This window comes from Agelaius tricolor, unplaced genomic scaffold, assembly GCF_023055355.1.
Source record: "Agelaius tricolor isolate 1412-34295 unplaced genomic scaffold, bAgeTri1.0.p SCAF_55, whole genome shotgun sequence".
Lineage (NCBI taxonomy): Eukaryota > Metazoa > Chordata > Aves > Passeriformes > Icteridae > Agelaius > Agelaius tricolor.
In genome coordinates this window covers 1,792,179-1,809,657 of record NW_027269315.1, presented here as the reverse complement: position 1 = coordinate 1,809,657, position 17,479 = coordinate 1,792,179, and the positions used below count along the sequence as shown (strand labels likewise).

At 64.6% G+C, this 17,479-nt stretch overlaps 2 protein-coding genes across 2 annotated transcripts; both read left to right on the top strand.

The window, feature by feature from the left end:
- Positions 1–5,871: 5,871 nt before the first annotated feature.
- On the top strand, positions 5,872–9,942 carry TUBA1A (tubulin alpha 1a). Its single transcript, XM_071456092.1, has 4 exons — positions 5,872–6,020; positions 7,561–7,783; positions 7,872–8,020; positions 8,784–9,942. The coding sequence occupies exons 1-4, from the start codon at positions 6,018–6,020 to the stop codon at positions 9,762–9,764; spliced, it is 1,356 nt and encodes a 451-aa protein (XP_071312193.1). The 5' UTR covers positions 5,872–6,017; the 3' UTR covers positions 9,765–9,942.
- A 3,088-nt stretch (positions 9,943–13,030) lies between these two features.
- LOC139604810 (tubulin alpha-1B chain-like) lies at positions 13,031–17,118 on the top strand. The gene is made up of 4 exons (XM_071456086.1): positions 13,031–13,192; positions 14,666–14,888; positions 14,977–15,125; positions 15,944–17,118. Exons 1-4 carry the CDS (start codon positions 13,046–13,048, stop codon positions 16,922–16,924), a joined length of 1,500 nt encoding a protein of 499 aa, XP_071312187.1. The 5' UTR covers positions 13,031–13,045; the 3' UTR covers positions 16,925–17,118.
- The last annotated feature ends 361 nt before the right edge of the window (positions 17,119–17,479 follow it).

Below are 17,479 nucleotides of genomic sequence, written 5' to 3'. Positions count from 1 at the left end.
AGGGGTGCTTTAGAGGCGAGGGGTTTTAGGAGTGCTTTAGGGGCGGGGGGCTTTAGGGAGGCTTTAGAGGCGGGGGGCGTTAGGGGCAGCTTTAGGGGCGGGGGGCTTTAGGGAGTGCTTTAGGGGCGGGGGGCTTTAGGGGTGAGGGGTTTTAGGAATGCTTTAGGGGCTGGGGGCTTTGCGCTATTGGGGCGGTGGGCTCAGACGGGTCCCTGAAGCCCCCGGCCGCAGCCTCAGGGAGCGCCACAGCCCCGCTGAGTTGGAGACCTCGGGGGTCCCGAATCCCTCCCCGTGCCCCCGTCCCCGTCCCGGTGCCGTTCCCGTGGGAAGCCCCGCGGGCTCCCGTCGCGCCGGCTCCTGTGCCCGCCGCCGCCCTGCTCCGTGCCAGCCCCGCGGCTGCTCCCCGGGGGCACCCACGCGGGGCAGGTCCTGTGGGGCAGGACGGACAGGGCCGGGGGAACATCGCACACCCACCCCCGGGGTGCAGGGCCCTGTCCCAGCCTGCCTCCCCCGCTCTGGGCTTGGTTTGAAGCGGGTGGGAGTGGCGTTCCAAAGGCCACAGAGGGGTTTGGGACAGCATGGGGACATTGGGGTTGGCCCCGAGACGGAATTACAGACTCTACGTTCGCCAGTGTTCCACCAGCCCCTGGGCACCCCTCACAGCCTGGGCACCTCAGCGTCCCTGAGCACCCTCAGTGTCACCCCCCAGTCGCTCCCAGTGCCCCCTCAGAGCCTCAGTGTCACCCCCAGTCAGTCCCATGTCCCCTCCCAGCCTGGGCACCTCAGTGTCCCTGAGCACCCTCAGTGTGTCCCCCGTCAGTCACTCCCAGTGCCCCCTCATAGCCTCAGTGTCACCCCCAGTCACTCCCAGTGTCCCCTCCCAGCCTGGGCACCTCAGTGTCCCTCCCCTCCCCGAGCCCCCGGTGTCCCCCCGTTCCCTGGGCACATCCCCGGAGCTGCCACACGCCCATGGCCGGGGTGCCCCTTGTCCCCACCCCACCCGTGATCCCCCGGTGCCACCGGAGCCCTCCGAGCCCCCACCCCGCCGGTTCCGGTGCCCTGCTGGGGGTCAGGGGCTGCTTTAGGGGGAAACCTCCGAGAGCGGGGTCTCTCCCGGCTCACCCCCACCCCTCCGCCGCCCCGCTCCTTTCTTCCCGGCTTTGCCGCATTGCGGAACCGCCCCGCACGCAGGCGGTGCCGCAGCCCCCTCCCCACGGGCAGCGCGCCCGCAGCCCCCTGCACCCCACGGCTGCTCCCCGCACCCCACGGCTGCTCCTTGCACCCCACGGCCGCTCCCCGCACCCCACGGCTGCTCCTTGCACCCCACGGCCGCTCCCCGCACCCCACGGCTCCTCCTTGCACCCCACGGCTCTTCCCTGCACCCCACGGCTCCTCCCCGCACCCCACGGCTGATCCCAGCACCCCATGGCTGCTCCCCGCACCCCACGGCTGCTCCTTGCACCCCACGGCTGCTCCCAGCACCCCACGGCTTCTCCCAGCACCCCCCGGCTTCTCCCTGCACCTCACGGCTGCTCCCAGCACCCCACATCTGTTCCCCTGCACCCCGCGGCTGCTCCCCGCACCCCACGGCTCTTCCCTGCACCCCGCGGCTGCTCCCAGCACCCCACGGCTGCTCCCCGCACCCCACGGCTGCTCCCTGCACCCCACGGCTGCTCCTTGCACCCCACGGCTCTTCCCTGCACCCCACGGCTGCTCCCTGCACCCCACGGCTGCTCCTTGCACCCCGCGGCTGCTCCCAGCACCCCACGGCTGCTCCCCGCACCCCACGGCTGCTCCTTGCACCCCACGGCTCTTCCCCGCACCCCACGGCTCTTCCCCGCACCCCACGGCTGCTCCCAGCACCCCACGCCTGCTCCTTGCACCCCACATCTGTTCCCCTGCACCCCACGGCTGCTCCTGCACCCCACGGCTGCTCCCTGCACCCCACGGCTGACCCCGCACCCCACATCTGTTCCCCTGCACCCCACGGCTGCTCCCAGCACCCCACGGCTGCTCCCAGCACCCCACGGCTCTTCCCTGCACCCCACGGCTCTTCCCTGCACCCCACGGCTTCTCCCCGCACCCCACGGCTGCTCCTTGCACCCCACAGCTCCTCCCGCCCCACAGCTTCTCCTGCACCCCACGGCTTCTCCTGCACCCCACATCTGTTCCCCTGCACCCCACAGCTGCTCCCCCTGCCCCTCGCAGTGCCCACCCCCGTCGGGACCGATTCTCCCCTTTGTTGTGGTGGGAGGGGGCACCGGGACACCCAGGCTGCGGGAACACCGGTGCCACCTCCCCGCTTCCTCCCACAGGCAATGAATGCCCTGCTGCCCCCAACACCGGGGCTGGAGGCGTTTTCCCTCTGCCCTCCGGGCGCGGGCAGGGGTGGGTGCCACCCCTGCGAGGGTCCAGCCCCTCTGTGCCACCCTGGGCCGGCCGAGGGGCAGAGGGACCCCTCCACCACAGCACCCCGGAGAGGACCTGGGGTGGGTCCAGCCCCTCTGTGCCACCCTGGACCAGCCAAGGGGCAGAGGGACCCCTCCAGCACAGCATCCCCCCCCCCTCCGAACTGCCCTGTCTCTCCATCTGAATGAATCTGTCACATCGATGGACGGACAGACAGACAGAGCTGGGTTCTGCAGGGAAAACAGGCTAAAAATAACAGCAGCTTGTGTCTGGGTTGTCAGCCCCGAGCCATGACAGCTCCTGATGGGGCTGAGACCCTTCGATCCCTGGGGACGGCCGTGTCCCAGCCGTGGGGTTTGAGGTCACCAATTTGGGATCCTCAGGAAGGGCCCAGACTGGGGGAGGCTGGGAATCTCAGCCGTGCCACGGGCAGGAGTCCAGCACCAGGAAATCAGCCCACGCAGGAGGAGATGCCAGCTCTGGGAGCCCCCGAGTGTCCCAGCCCACGTGGGGACAGCCATGGGGACACTGTGCAGACAGGGGTGACCTCGGGGGGGGTCCAGGGTCTGTCCCACCCAGTGGCACCATGGAGGTGGACATGGAAGGGGAAGGACAGCAACCGTCACCAGGAGCCACCACGTTGCTACCAACAATCAACAGAGCACGGAGAATGGAAGCACAGGAGGGGGGGATGGGAGCTGTGCCAGACCCCCCCCATGCTGGCACTCAGCAGGGCTGGATACTGGGGGGGCCACAAGGATGGTGACATCCATGGCAGGGACCCCAGGGCCTGGGTACCCCCACCCTTGGCAAGGCAGAGTGGTGGGGGTTCCATGGATGGTGCCCCAACATTGGGGTCAGGAACTGGGGGTCACAAAGGTTGTGCCCCTCCCTCGGGGTCAGGCACAGGGGGTCCCAAGGATGGTGCCCCAACATTGGGGTCAGGCACTGGGGGTCCCAAGGATGGTGCCCCAACATTTGGGTCAGGCACTGGGGGTCCCAAGGACAGTGGGGTGAGGCAGCGGGGGTCCCATGGATGGTGCCCCAACATTGGGGTCAGGAACTGGGGGTCCCAGGGATGGTGCCCCAACACTGGGGTCAGACACTGGGGGGTCCCAAGGACATTTGGGTGAGGCATTGGGGGTCCCCAGGATGGTGCCCCACCCTTGGTGCCAGGCACTGGGGGTCCCAAGGACAGTACCCTACCCTTGGGGTCGGACATTGGGGGTCCCAAGGACCCTGCCCCACCCTCAAGATCAGGCACTGGGGGTCCCAAGGACAGTGGGGTGAGGCAGTGGGGATCCCAAGGGCAGTGCCCCACCCTTGGGGTCAGTCATTGGGGGTCCCAGGGATGGTGCCCCACCCTTGGGGTCAAGCTCTCGGGGTCCCAAGGGCAGTACCCCACCCTTAGGATCAGGCACTGGGGGTCCCAAGGACAGTGGGGGTCCCAGGGATGCTTTCCTCACCATGATAATAAGGCCAGGCAGTGCTGAGAACCCAGCCTCGTCTTCTGCCTGCAACCCCCGCCCACCAGGCCCCAGGATGGATGGTGAGGAAGGGGGATGCGAGGGGGGGTCCCCACCCTGTCTCCTAGCAACCAGTCTCCTAGCAACCCCACCGGTTGCCTGGCAGCAGTCAGTGCAGGACGTGTGGTTGTCCATACCCAAGGAGATGGGAGGGGGCTGGGGGGCACCAGGGGGGCTGCAGCCCCCTAACCCCTCACCCTACACCCACAGCACCCACCGGGGCTGAGCCACCCCTGCCCTATGAGGCACCTCCCGCCCTCAGCTCAGGGCAATGGGGTGGGGGGGGGCCTCTGCTTAGCTTGGAGAGTGGTCCCTGAGGCAGGGGGCTGCTGTGAACCCCCAAAACCCCGGGTTGGGGACACAATGGGGACACCCTGACAGGCCCCACACTGGTGTTGAGCGCTTGGGACTGTAAGAGAACAAAGGCAGGAGGCATTTCCCATGCAGGGATGGAGCTACAGCGGGGTCAGGGCTGGGGGCTGAGCTGCTATGGGGTGAGGGTGCCCCAAAATAGCCATTTGCAAAGGGGACCAGCCTGGTGGGAGCCAAATCTGGTTTTTGTCTACTCAGCAAAGCCAGGGCCACCTGCTCCTTTGTTCTGGTGGGCGATGCCCAAATCCCATCCCCTCTTTGTTTGCAGCTCTGCACCCAAAACCAGGGTGCCCCGGGGGCACAGGGCTGGCTGTGGGGACACTGGGATGGCAGTGAGGACACTGGGATGGCGGTGGGGACACTGGGCTGGGCAGCAGGGACATGGGAACTTTGGTTCTGCCCAGAAATCTGCATCATGTGGGAAACACCAGGAAAAAAACCCAGGGGATTTCTCAGCGGGGGAGGCATCCTGGCAGCTCCACCTGCAGCAGCTGGGGATGTGGGGATGCTGTGGGGTCACCCCTCTGCAGGGACCGAGCCCCCCAGCACCTCCTGCCTCGGGGAGACGACCCCAAACCCCTGTGGGCTTTGCAAGAACAAACGGGAGGGGGGAACCTCCCCCCCCCAGGAGTGGGAAACCCCAGGGCTGTGGGGTTGGTGGCTCGGGGGGGCTGCAGCAGATGGAGGGGGTGGCCAGGGGACGCGTGTCCCAGTGTCCCAGCTGTGTCCCCACCACCAGCTGCCGCACAGCAGCTGCTGCTCTTCCCGAGCCCCCAGCCCTAAACTGCCCTGGGGGCTTTTGTCCCCTGTGTCCTCCCGCTGTCCCTCAGCCCCTCCCGGCCCTGCTCGTCCCCAGCTGCCCGGGGGATGGCTCTTTGTCCCCCGGCTGGGCCCCGCGGCTCTGGTTCCCACTGCCCGAGCAGACAAAGAGGCGCTGGAAGGGCTGGGCACGGCGGGGAAAGGGCCGGCACAGGCACGGGGCCATGGCAGGGACACGGCTGAGAACCAGGGCACTGTGGCACGGCCAGGGATGAGGACAGCGCCCCTGGGCATGGGCACAAGGATGGGGACAGTGTCAGGATGGGGGACCAGGGCGTGGCTGGCTGGGAATGGGGGCCAGACAAGGGATGGGAACAACGGGGACAGGGACCAGGGTGTGGCCGGGGATCACCGGGAGCTCGGGCAGCGACCGGAGAAGGGGGAGGGCTGCATCACCGGGGATGGCGACCAGCGCGTGCTCCTACCCCGTGTACCGGGAGCCCCATTCCGGGCAGCGGGAGAGAACGGGCAGAACGGGGGAAAAGGGGCCGTGGGGGGATGGGGACCGTGGGATGGGGACCGGAGCGTGACCGCTGGCTCAGCCAAGACCGGGGACCGGGGCGTGGCAGGGACGGTGCCAAGGACACAGCCGGGGCCCCTCCGGCGGCGGGCGGGCGGGAGGCGGCGGCGGGGCCGGGCCGTGGCCGCCGCAGCCCCCGGGGCCCCCCTCCCGCACCGCCCGGCCTTTGTCTGCGGCTGCGGGGGGGCATTACCTCATTCCGGGCCGCCAATGGGCGCCGCTGCCGCCCGCCCCGCCGCCCCCCCGGCCCCGCCGCCCGCCCCGCCCCGCCGCCGCTATAAAGCCCCGCACCGAGCCCCGCGCTCCGCCGCGCCTCTTACATCGACCGCCTCAGCGTCGGGCTGTGAGACCGCCCCGGACCGACCGCCGCCATGGTGAGGGGGTGCGGGGGGGTCGGGACTTTGTCTCTGTTCCCACGATCCCTGTTCCCTTCTCCCTCCATTCCCGCCGGCCCCATCCCTCCCACCCCCGGCCCCGTGGTTTTCTCCGGTGCCAATCCCCACCCTCCCATCGCAGTCTCAGGTTTTCATCCCCCGCCCCGGCCCCCGTCTCGCCGTTTTTTCTGCTTCCCAACCCCCCCCGATCTCCATTCCCAAGGGCTTCTCGTCCGCCCATCCCGGGATGAGCTCGCGGCGCCGGGACTCCTCCCGCAGCGGGCGTGGCTCCCGTTACACCGAGTAAAATGTGTCGCCCGGGACCCAGCCCCGAGTGTAGCTCCGGTTAAATAGGCCTGGAAGGGTCTTCCTGCCTCCCCCGAGCCCGCAGCGGGCGTGGCTCCCGTTAAACCGGGCAGGATGGGACCTCCAGGACTTAGGACTAAGCTTCTATAGGGCGTGGCTCCCGTTAAACCGGCCAGGATGAGACCCCCGGGACTCGGCACTAAGCTTCCATAGGGCGTGGTTCCCGTTAAACCGGGCAGCATGAGACCCCCGGGACTCGGCACTAAGCTTCCATAGGGCGTGGCTCCCGTTAAACCGGCCAGGATGGATCCCTGGCGCTGATCCACGGTACCGCACCGGGCGTGGTTCCCATTAAACTGGGCAAGATGAGACCCCCGGGACCGAGCCCCGAGCCTGCACTGGGCGTGGCTCCCGTTAAACCGGGCAGGATGGGACCCCGAGACGCGGTTAAACCCAACAGGATGGCTCCCTGGTACCGACCCCCGAGCCCGAACCGGACGTGGCTCCCGTTAAACCGGGCAGGATGGGTCCCCGGAGCTAAGCCCGTACTGGGCGTGGCACCGGATGAAAGGGGCAGAATCGGGACTCCATCTTTCGGTACCGAGCCAGCGTCCGTCCCTGGGCGTGGCTCCCGTTAAACCGGGCAGGACAGACCCCCAAGCCCCGGTGCTGAGCCCTCAGCTTGCACTGGGCGTGTCCCCGGTATAATGGAGCAGAAAGTGTCCCCGGGTGCGGGGTGGGCAGGGCGGAATGCCCCCCTCAAATGCTGAGAACCCCATCCCGCACCAGAAATCGAAGCACGGCAGGATGGGGGACCCCCCCCACACCCCAGTCCCGCACTGGGCGTGGCATTGCTTCGACTGGGACCCGGGTGGGTGGGCAGGAGGAGCCCACGGTGCTGAGCCACCCTGGGGCTTTGCTGGGTCTCATCAGGGCAGGGTGGGGCAGGATGGCAACCCCGGGGCTCCCTGTGTCACCCTGGGCGCAGCCCCAGCCCCTCGGGGCAGGATGAGCCACAAGTGCTGAGCTCCCCATCCCCCAGAGGCGGGGTGCCAGCAGTGATGGGCACAGGGCAGGATGGGGACCCCTGCACTGGGGGCACCCCCAGACCCAGAACAATGGGTGTGTCTAGGCAGGATCTGACCCCATCCAGCTTTGAGGAGGGATCCTTCCCAGCCCGGTGAGTGCTGGGGGAGGACAAAAGGGGGTGACCCGGTGGCGTGTTCCCCCCCAGCGCGAGTGCATCTCCATCCACGTGGGCCAAGCGGGCGTGCAGATCGGCAATGCGTGCTGGGAGCTGTACTGCCTGGAGCACGGCATCCAGCCCGACGGGCAGATGCCCAGCGACAAGACCATCGGCGGGGGGGACGACTCCTTCAACACCTTCTTCAGCGAGACGGGCGCCGGCAAGCACGTGCCCCGGGCCGTGTTCGTGGACCTGGAGCCCACGGTGATCGGTGAGCGCGCGCGGGGGGCGGGCGGCGGGCGGGGCGGGCGCTGGCGGCGGGCGGCGGCTGCTAACGGGGCCCGGGGCTGTCCCCGCAGACGAGGTGCGCACGGGCACGTACCGGCAGCTCTTCCACCCCGAGCAGCTGATCACGGGCAAGGAGGATGCGGCCAACAACTACGCCCGCGGGCACTACACCATCGGCAAGGAGATCATCGACCTGGTGCTCGACCGCATCCGCAAGCTGGTAGGGGCACTGGGGGGTGCAGGTGGCGGGCGAGGACAAAGCCTCCATTCTGTCTTGCCCTCCCTTCCAGACTCGCTGGGTTGGGTTTAGATTTAATTTATTAATTAATGTTAATCCTGTTGTGCAGTGGCTGCCATTGGCCGGCAGCGGGACGCGGCGCAGCTGGAGCTGGAGCGGCTCCACAGCGCCGCAGCCCCCGGGCGCTGCCGGTGCTGAGCTCGGCAATTCCCTCTTTGTTCCCACTTTGCTCCTGACGTGGCCGAGTCCAGCTGCGTGTGCTGGGAACGGGCAGCCCCAAACCGGTCCCTTCCAGAGTCATGTGGCCGTGATAGTTCATGGTCAAACTGGTCCCCACAATGCTGCTGAGCCGGTGGCAATTGTGCCCTTTGAGGTGCCCCTGGGCACTGCCTCACCCCAGAGGCCAAGCAGCTTCCCTGGTGATTCACCGTGAGTCAGTGGGTCACAGATGGAGCCGCTGCCACCCTGTCCCCCATCCTGCTGACTCTGCCTCTGCTGCTGGAAAGCCCCCAAATGTCCTCATGAGGCCATGGAGAGGAGCAACTTCTGCTGCCTGGAACAAACATGCCCCTCCTTGTCTCTACTGAGTGTCCCCAAATCCCTGCAGCACGGGGTCCCTTTCCCTGGACCTGCTGGGAAGGTCCTGAGATCATGGGGGGAAAGTTTTCCTTCCAGGGCAAGTCAGCAACAGCTGAAGTTGAGAATTCCTGACAGTTTGGTCTTGTTTTCCCCTTCCCACCTGCAGGCTGACCAGTGCACAGGGCTGCAGGGCTTCCTGGTGTTCCACAGCTTTGGCGGTGGCACCGGCTCTGGCTTCACCTCCCTGCTCATGGAGCGCCTCTCTGTCGACTACGGCAAGAAGTCCAAGCTGGAGTTCTCCATCTACCCAGCCCCGCAGGTGTCCACGGCCGTGGTGGAGCCCTACAACTCCATCCTGACCACCCACACCACCCTGGAGCACTCCGACTGCGCCTTCATGGTGGACAACGAGGCCATCTACGACATCTGCCGCCGCAACCTGGACATCGAGCGCCCAACCTACACCAACCTCAATAGGTTGATAGGCCAGATCGTGTCCTCCATCACGGCCTCTCTGCGCTTTGATGGAGCCCTGAACGTCGACCTGACAGAATTCCAGACCAACCTGGTGCCCTACCCCCGCATCCACTTCCCTCTGGCCACCTACGCCCCGGTTATCTCTGCTGAGAAGGCTTATCACGAGCAGCTCTCGGTGGCTGAGATCACCAACGCCTGCTTTGAGCCGGCCAACCAGATGGTCAAGTGTGACCCTCGGCATGGCAAGTACATGGCGTGCTGCCTGCTGTACCGCGGGGACGTGGTGCCCAAGGATGTCAACGCCGCCATCGCCACCATCAAGACCAAGCGCACCATCCAGTTTGTGGACTGGTGCCCCACTGGTTTCAAGGTTGGCATCAACTACCAGCCTCCCACGGTGGTGCCCGGGGGCGACCTGGCCAAGGTGCAGAGGGCTGTGTGCATGCTGAGCAACACCACGGCCATCGCCGAGGCCTGGGCCCGCCTGGACCACAAGTTTGACCTGATGTACGCCAAGAGGGCCTTTGTGCACTGGTACGTGGGGGAGGGCATGGAGGAGGGCGAGTTCTCGGAGGCTCGTGAGGATATGGCAGCCCTGGAGAAGGATTATGAGGAGGTGGGGGTGGATTCTGTGGAAGGGGAGGGAGAGGAGGAAGGGGAGGAATATTAAAGTCACAAGGGTGCTGCTGGAACAGGGAACATAAACTAGTTGAAGACCCCGCGGGGTCTGTAGCAGTGTGTGCGCCGCGCTCTGTCCTGTCAATGGTCTGTGCTTCAATGGAAAAAAGTCTGTGACGGACTCACCCGTCCTCTCCTGTGGGTCTGAATAAAAAGCATTCCCTGTCTTACCCTGCCTCTGGTGTCTTCACTCCCTGTGGCAACATCCCTGCCTGGCTTTGACACTGTCCCCACCAGCACATGACACGGCCCCGCAGTCCCTGTCTGCACCAGGGTCTCCACCCTGTCCCTGAGCGTGTGCTGGGGGTTGTGGTGAGCTCAGCACCCTGCAGACCCCCCAGACTGGTCCTCCCAAACCCATGCTCCATCCTCATCCTGCTGGGCTTGGTGTTGTGCCCCCACCCCAAGGGCTGGGGAAGTGGAGAGGGTTGGATTTTTTAGTACCAGATGTCAAGTGAGTACATTGGGGGTCTCAGCTCCTGTGGCTGGGCTGGAGATGCCCGAATGCCCCCTGTTGAACACAAGTGTTTGGTATCTCTGCTGCCTCCTCTTCCTGGGCAGGGGAGGGGCTGCATTGCCCTGGGGGTGGGGAGGGGGAGCTCTGCCCACCACGGGCGGGAGTGTTGGCGATGGGGGCTCCTTTCATCCAGCTCAGCGTCTGGGGGTTCCTCCAACACCAACCACAATCTGTCCTCAAGTTCCTCTGGCTCTTTCAGGGATGAGGAATTGGCCCTGTTGGTCCCAGCCACTGGAGGGGAGGGGGAAATGTCATTTCAGCCCCCTGGAATGGGGGGAGCCTCTTCACCCTCCCTCTCCTCTCCTTTCACCCTGTCCCTCACAGCTCCACGCAGGGATAAATAATGAAGGGGAAGCTGAACGCAGAGTGAAACCTGAGAGAGTGATGCAGCTGAGGGGGGACCCCTGGGACCCTCATTTGTGTGCTGCACCCCTCCCTCTTCTGCACTCTGAGCTCAGGCTAAGCCTTGATGAGCAGCACCAGGGCCAAGCTCCTCGAGTCCATCAGCTCCCAGGAATTTGTGCTGTCAAACGAACTCCTTGATTTTAAGGAACAGCCTTGGGAAGTCATTTTTTCTGAAGGACAACCCAAGTTTGACAACAAGTGTTTGTTATCAAGCTTTCAAAGGAAGATACAAATTGTGGCCAGGATAGAAAATTAGGATAACTAAAAAGCCAACACTTGCAGTGTTAAACCCAGCAGGTCCTGAGTGAGACCCCCTGGGATGACCAGGAGAACTCTCAGGGGCGGTGAGCTCACAAATTTGGGATTCTTGGAGGGTGAACAGAGCTTGTGCTGATCCCCCAGAACTGGGGGCTCAACCCTTGGCCTGTTGAGAAGACACAAAGGCACTGATGTCAATACTGGACTCCAGGTGGATTTTTTACAGGTATTTACACCTGCACATGCTCTTCAGGTATGTGTGTGTGCAAGGCTGAATATTCTATGGCAAATGTCCCAGGAATGTTGCTCTCAGATTCCTTCTTAAGTGCTTTAGATTCATAAATAAAATAGGCCTGTGTGTTACTGTTGTGCCTATAGTAAATTTTATATGAATCTGTTGGTAAATTATTTCAATTAAGCTCTGGATTAAGTGCTCTTAAGCCTTTAGGCTTAAACTTTTTAGGCTTAAACGAAGCCCAGGGCTCTGTTTGACAATGGGGCAGGGGGTGACTCTGCCCCTTTTACTCAGTGGGCAGATCTCAATTATTATTCAATTTTATCATTATTTTCCCATCCCCAGCCTCTCAGTAGTTCATTTTTGGCCAAATCTACTTTTACACTGATCAATTTCTAATTTCAGCCCCATTTTCCTCTGTTGGCTTTCACTACTGAGTCACAGAGGGAAGTCACCGGTGAATTTTGTCGCACTTTCACTTTAACATTCAACCTGCTTTTGCTCGTTTTCCGAGCGACCCAAAACACTTCCTAACACCGTTCCAGAGCTGACGTGATGCGCGGGGAATTCAGGAGGGGGTGTGTAACAAACCCCCCCCCCTCCACAAAACACCCATTCCACAAACAGAACCGGCAGCACCAGCACCACCCACCCCCCCCAAATTCCACCCGGGACCCCCAAACTGACATCGGGGTGGGGGCGGCTTGAAGGGGGGGGGGTGGGGGGCAGCCGGTTCTTTCCCGGTGGGACCGGAGCGGACACGCGGCCAGCGAGGCAAATGGCGGGGAAGCCACGTCAGCGCTGCAATGCAGCTGCGGCGGATGCTGCAGCCGAGCCAGCCCCGGTTGTTGGGCTCGGCTGCCCGGTGACCCCGGTGTGGGGTGGCTCCGGTGCGGCAGGAGGGGATGCGGGACCCCTTTTCCCCCCACTCCCCACACACGCAGCAGCGTGTGCTGCCGAAGTGGCCGCTGGGTTTTTCCGCAAAGCTCTTGGCAAAACAGGAAGGGGATTATTGGGTGCAAATAGCTCCGGGGATTAAGTGGGGGCTGGGGATGGCGCCCTCCCGTTCCCCCCGGTGCTCTCCGTGGCACAGAGCAGCTCCACGTTGGGGGGCACAGTGCGACGCCCCCCGTTTTATGGCACTCACGGTGGTGCTGCCGACATGGCTGAGACAAACCCCACCCTGAAAAACGGGGTCCATCCTCCCTCCCATCCTCCCCAGTGTGCGAACCCCGCGGGGGGAGCCCGGACCCCCCCATGGCGGTGGGACCCAGGGGTACAGATGGGCTGGGAGGGGCCGGGGGGTGCAGATGGACTTGGGGGGTACTGGGTGGGGGGGGGGGGCTGCTTAGGCTGCAGATGGTCTGGGAGGGACCCCCGGGGTGCAAATAATCCTGGGGGGGGGGGGGGAGTGGTGCAGATGGGGATTGGGGGGGGGGGTCCGCCCGGAGAAGCCGATTAACAACGCGGGGACGGCGGGGGACGACACCGGGCGCGGCAGCACGTGCCGCCGCCGCCGCTCCCCCGCCCCCCCCCTCCATGTCGCAGTTTTCCTCCGCAGCGGAGCCGCACCGGGAGGGAGGGGCGGCGGAAGAGGGGAGGGGGGGACGGGCGGGAACGGCAGTGCCCCCCCCCAATCCTACGGACAAACGCGTTACCGGGGGGGCAGAGCACCACAGGAGGGTCAGACCCCCCCCCTTACCCCGCACTCCAAGCCTTGGAGGGGAGGGGGGGGTGGAAGGGGCTGCGGGAGGGTCCCCGTCTCTCCCCCCCCCCAAAAAGCCCCGCAGCGCGGAGGGCGGAGGAGGCGGAGCGCGCCACGCGCATCAGCCAATCAGCGATGCGGTGGCGCTGATGGATGGGTTTTGCGGCCAATAGGAGCGCGGGGCGGGGGCGCTCGGCCCGCCCCCCGGGCCGGTATATAGGGGGGCGCCCGGGGGCGGCGGTAGCTGGTACTTGCGTCGATTCCTTGCTTGTCGGGACGAGTAACCGAGCTGCAGCCATGGTGAGGGGAGGGGGCTGCAAAAACCCGGGGGACGGGCCCGGGACATGGCGGGAGAATGGAGGAGCATGGATGGGTCTGGGGGTGCGGGGGACTGGGGGGAAATGGGTGCGGAGGGGAGGGGAGGAGGGGGAAGGAGTGGTGGGGGGGAGATTTCGGGGATGAGGGAAATAAAGCAGAGGGGTAAAAGGGTGGGGGGCACCATGTCGGGAATTTGGGAGGGGATGGGGGGCACGGATGGGGCCGTGCGTGGGCAGAGGAGGGGATGGAGGTGTTGAGCAGGGATGGAGGATGAGGTCCTTGATGGAGGGAGCACCCCTTGGGGGGAAAGGGGGGGGTCACGGCGTTCCTGCGGTGGTCGCACGTGGTCTCCGGTAGCCCCCCGGTGGGGGCGGGGTCAACCCGACCGTTACCGTTCCCGCGCGCGGGAAGGCGCGCGGCGGGGGCACAGCCCCGCCCCTCGCCAGGGGTACAGCCCCGCCCCCTTCCATACCCACCCTTCTCCCCTAAATCCATCATGGACCCCCCCTTCAGTCTAACGTGACCATCCCTCGAAACACGGAATTCCATTTTTTCTCCCCACCCGAGCCGGTGATCCCGATCCCGCTCCATGGCTCCTGGGGCGGGGGTCACCCCCTGGTCCAGACCCCCCCTAAACCGCGGGTTCCCCCCGGCCCGGGTGGGAGGAACGCGGGGAGCAGGTGGGGAATGTGCAGGGAGCGGCCGGGAATGTCCGCGTTTCGGGTCAGCTGGTGCAGTCCCTGCCCCGCTGCTGCGCTCAGCTTCCTCTTCCTCCTCCTCCTCCTCCTCCTCCTGACCTCGCCCTGCCCAGGCTGCCCGGCTGGAAAATGTCCTCCCCGGGCGCCATTTGGGAGCAGATGGTGGCAGCTGCGGGGTGGTGGGACCCCCGCAGGTGGCTGCGGTCTGTTCCCAAACACGGATGTCACCCCACAGATCCCTCCTCGCATCCTGGGTGACCCCAGCAGAGCTCAGCCACTCGTTAGGGTGGCACTAGGGCACAATTGGGGTTTGGGGGTGCTGAGCTTGAGCCTCTGTGCAATCTTTTTATCCCGCCGAGGGCAGGGTCGCAGCTCCCAGGAGGGGCAGGATGGGACCCTCGGAGCTGAGCACTGAGATGTTCCCTGGGATATGGGGGTGTCCCTGTCCCTGCAGAGGGGGGTTAAGTGTCCCTGTCCTCACAGGAGACTGGGAATAGTGGGGACCAGCAATAACCCTGGGGAACCCCAATTCCTGGCTCTGTGGGGTGCGTGGGGTGAAGGCACCAACTGGTGCAGGGTCTCAGCTGCTGGGAAGGAGGAGCAGGATGGCAGCAGCAAAGCTGAGCACAACGGGAGCAGCTGGGCAGGATGTGACCCCATCCAGCCTTGAGGAGAGACCCTTCCCAACCCCGGGGGGATGCTGGGGTGGGACAGAGAGGGGCCAGAGGAGGTGACCCAGTGGTGTGTGCCCCCGCAGCGCGAGTGCATCTCCATCCACGTGGGCCAAGCGGGCGTGCAGATCGGCAATGCGTGCTGGGAGCTGTACTGCCTGGAGCACGGCATCCAGCCCGACGGGCAGATGCCCAGCGACAAGACCATCGGCGGGGGGGACGACTCCTTCAACACCTTCTTCAGCGAGACGGGCGCCGGCAAGCACGTGCCCCGGGCCGTGTTCGTGGACCTGGAGCCCACGGTGATCGGTGAGCGCGCGCGGGGGGCGGGCGGCGGGCGGGGCGGGCGCTGGCGGCGGGCGGCGGCTGCTAACGGGGCCCGGGGCTGTCCCCGCAGACGAGGTGCGCACGGGCACGTACCGGCAGCTCTTCCACCCCGAGCAGCTGATCACGGGCAAGGAGGATGCGGCCAACAACTACGCCCGCGGGCACTACACCATCGGCAAGGAGATCATCGACCTGGTGCTCGACCGCATCCGCAAGCTGGTAGGGGCACTGGGGGGGTCTCGTGGGGTGGGTTCGCCCCTGCGGGGGATGCGGGGACAAAGGGAAGCTCCAGGTGTGCCCGGGCAGGTCCTTCTCAGCCCATCAGCGCTGTGGGGCAGAGAGTTGTGCCAGGAGGGATCAGCCCTGGGTTGTGCCAGGAGGGGCCTCCTGCCTTCCTGGTGGGGGCTGCATGACCCCTGTTGTGCCTCCAGGATCTGGATGGATTTGAGCCTGCAGCACATCCTGGCTCCCTCTGGGGTCTGGATGCTCTAAGTGATCAGGATCAGCCCCTTGCCTTGTCCTTGACCTGAATCCCTTTACTCAGGGCTCTGCAACCCCACCAGCACAGGATGTGTGACCTGAGCTTGGCACGTTCCAGGGGTGTGATGGGGCTTGTGGCATTCTGTGTCATTTCAGTCTCTGGGAAAACCTTATTTCATCCCTTTTTAAGGTCATTTGAGGTTCCTTCTTGATCTGGATGCTGATCCTGCTTGACCAACTGCTTATGAGCAGCTGTGCCGAGTATTTAACTCTTGCTGGGGCAGCTCTAGTGGATTGCCCCTTCCCCCAAGCAGATTGCCAGGGTCATAGGAGGAAACAGCTGAAGGGAGGGGGCAGGAAGGGGTCCCTTCTCCTGAGGGCAGGTCATGCTGGAACACAGGGTGCTGTGGCTGGAAGTGGAATGGACAGAGGTGCCCCAAAAGTCTGAGATCCATGTGGGAAATAATGTGTCTTCCTGGGCAACTCAGTGACTTCAGTAACAGCTGAAGTTGAGAATTCCTGACAGTTTGGTCTTGTTTTCCCCTTCCCACCTGCAGGCTGACCAGTGCACAGGGCTGCAGGGCTTCCTGGTGTTCCACAGCTTTGGCGGTGGCACCGGCTCTGGCTTCACCTCCCTGCTCATGGAGCGCCTCTCTGTCGACTACGGCAAGAAGTCCAAGCTGGAGTTCTCCATCTACCCAGCCCCGCAGGTGTCCACGGCCGTGGTGGAGCCCTACAACTCCATCCTGACCACCCACACCACCCTGGAGCACTCCGACTGCGCCTTCATGGTGGACAACGAGGCCATCTACGACATCTGCCGCCGCAACCTGGACATCGAGCGTCCAACCTACACCAACCTGAACCGCCTCATCAGCCAGATCGTGTCCTCCATCACGGCCTCTCTGCGCTTTGACGGAGCCCTGAATGTCGACCTGACAGAATTCCAGACCAACCTGGTGCCCTACCCCCGCATCCACTTCCCTCTGGCCACCTATGCCCCGGTCATCTCTGCTGAGAAGGCTTATCACGAGCAGCTCTCGGTGGCTGAGATCACCAACGCCTGCTTTGAGCCGGCCAACCAGATGGTCAAGTGTGACCCTCGGCACGGCAAGTACATGGCGTGCTGCCTGCTGTACCGCGGGGACGTGGTGCCCAAGGATGTCAACGCCGCCATCGCCACCATCAAGACCAAGCGTAGCATCCAGTTTGTGGACTGGTGCCCTACTGGTTTCAAGGTTGGCATCAACTACCAGCCTCCCACGGTGGTGCCCGGGGGCGACCTGGCCAAGGTGCAGAGGGCTGTGTGCATGCTGAGCAACACCACGGCCATCGCCGAGGCCTGGGCCCGCCTGGACCACAAGTTTGACCTGATGTACGCCAAGAGGGCCTTTGTGCACTGGTACGTGGGGGAGGGCATGGAGGAGGGCGAGTTCTCGGAGGCTCGTGAGGATATGGCAGCCCTGGAGAAGGATTATGAGGAGGTGGGGGTGGATTCTGTGGAAGGGGAGGGAGAGGAGGAAGGGGAGGAATACTAAACGCTGCATTCCTTCTGTCCGCTGTCGCATGTCCACGAAATGTCTGCTTCAAACACTTGAGCTTCCTTGTGCACTGCGTGGGGTTTGGCCCCATGGGCTCGGCCAGGGATGTGCTGCCCTCTCGGATGTGATCATGCAGATTTTCCATGTGTCTGTGATTTTACCGTGTCTGTGAATAAAAGGCTTTAAGAGAAGCTACGCTGTGTCGGATACAAACCCTCTGTTTCAGTGCCCGCTCTCACCCAGGCTGGCTGGCCCCATCCCATGGGAACAGACTGTCCCTTTTGTCTGTGCCCAGTGAGGCAGCTGGCATGGCCCCACTGTTACCCGAGCTGCCCAGCAGAGCTGGGGGGGTGACGCCCCCACATCGCTGGGTTCCCCAGGGTGGGGGCTCACCCTGGGTGCTGCTGTGCCCCATCATGAGCTGCCTGTGATCCCCCCAGCGAGGCCATGCCCTGCGCGGCGGCCCCAGTTCTCGGGAGCCCAGCCCTGCCCCCCGCGGCTCTCCGTGATTAACACACCCGGGATTATCCCGGTCCCGGGATTAGCTCCATC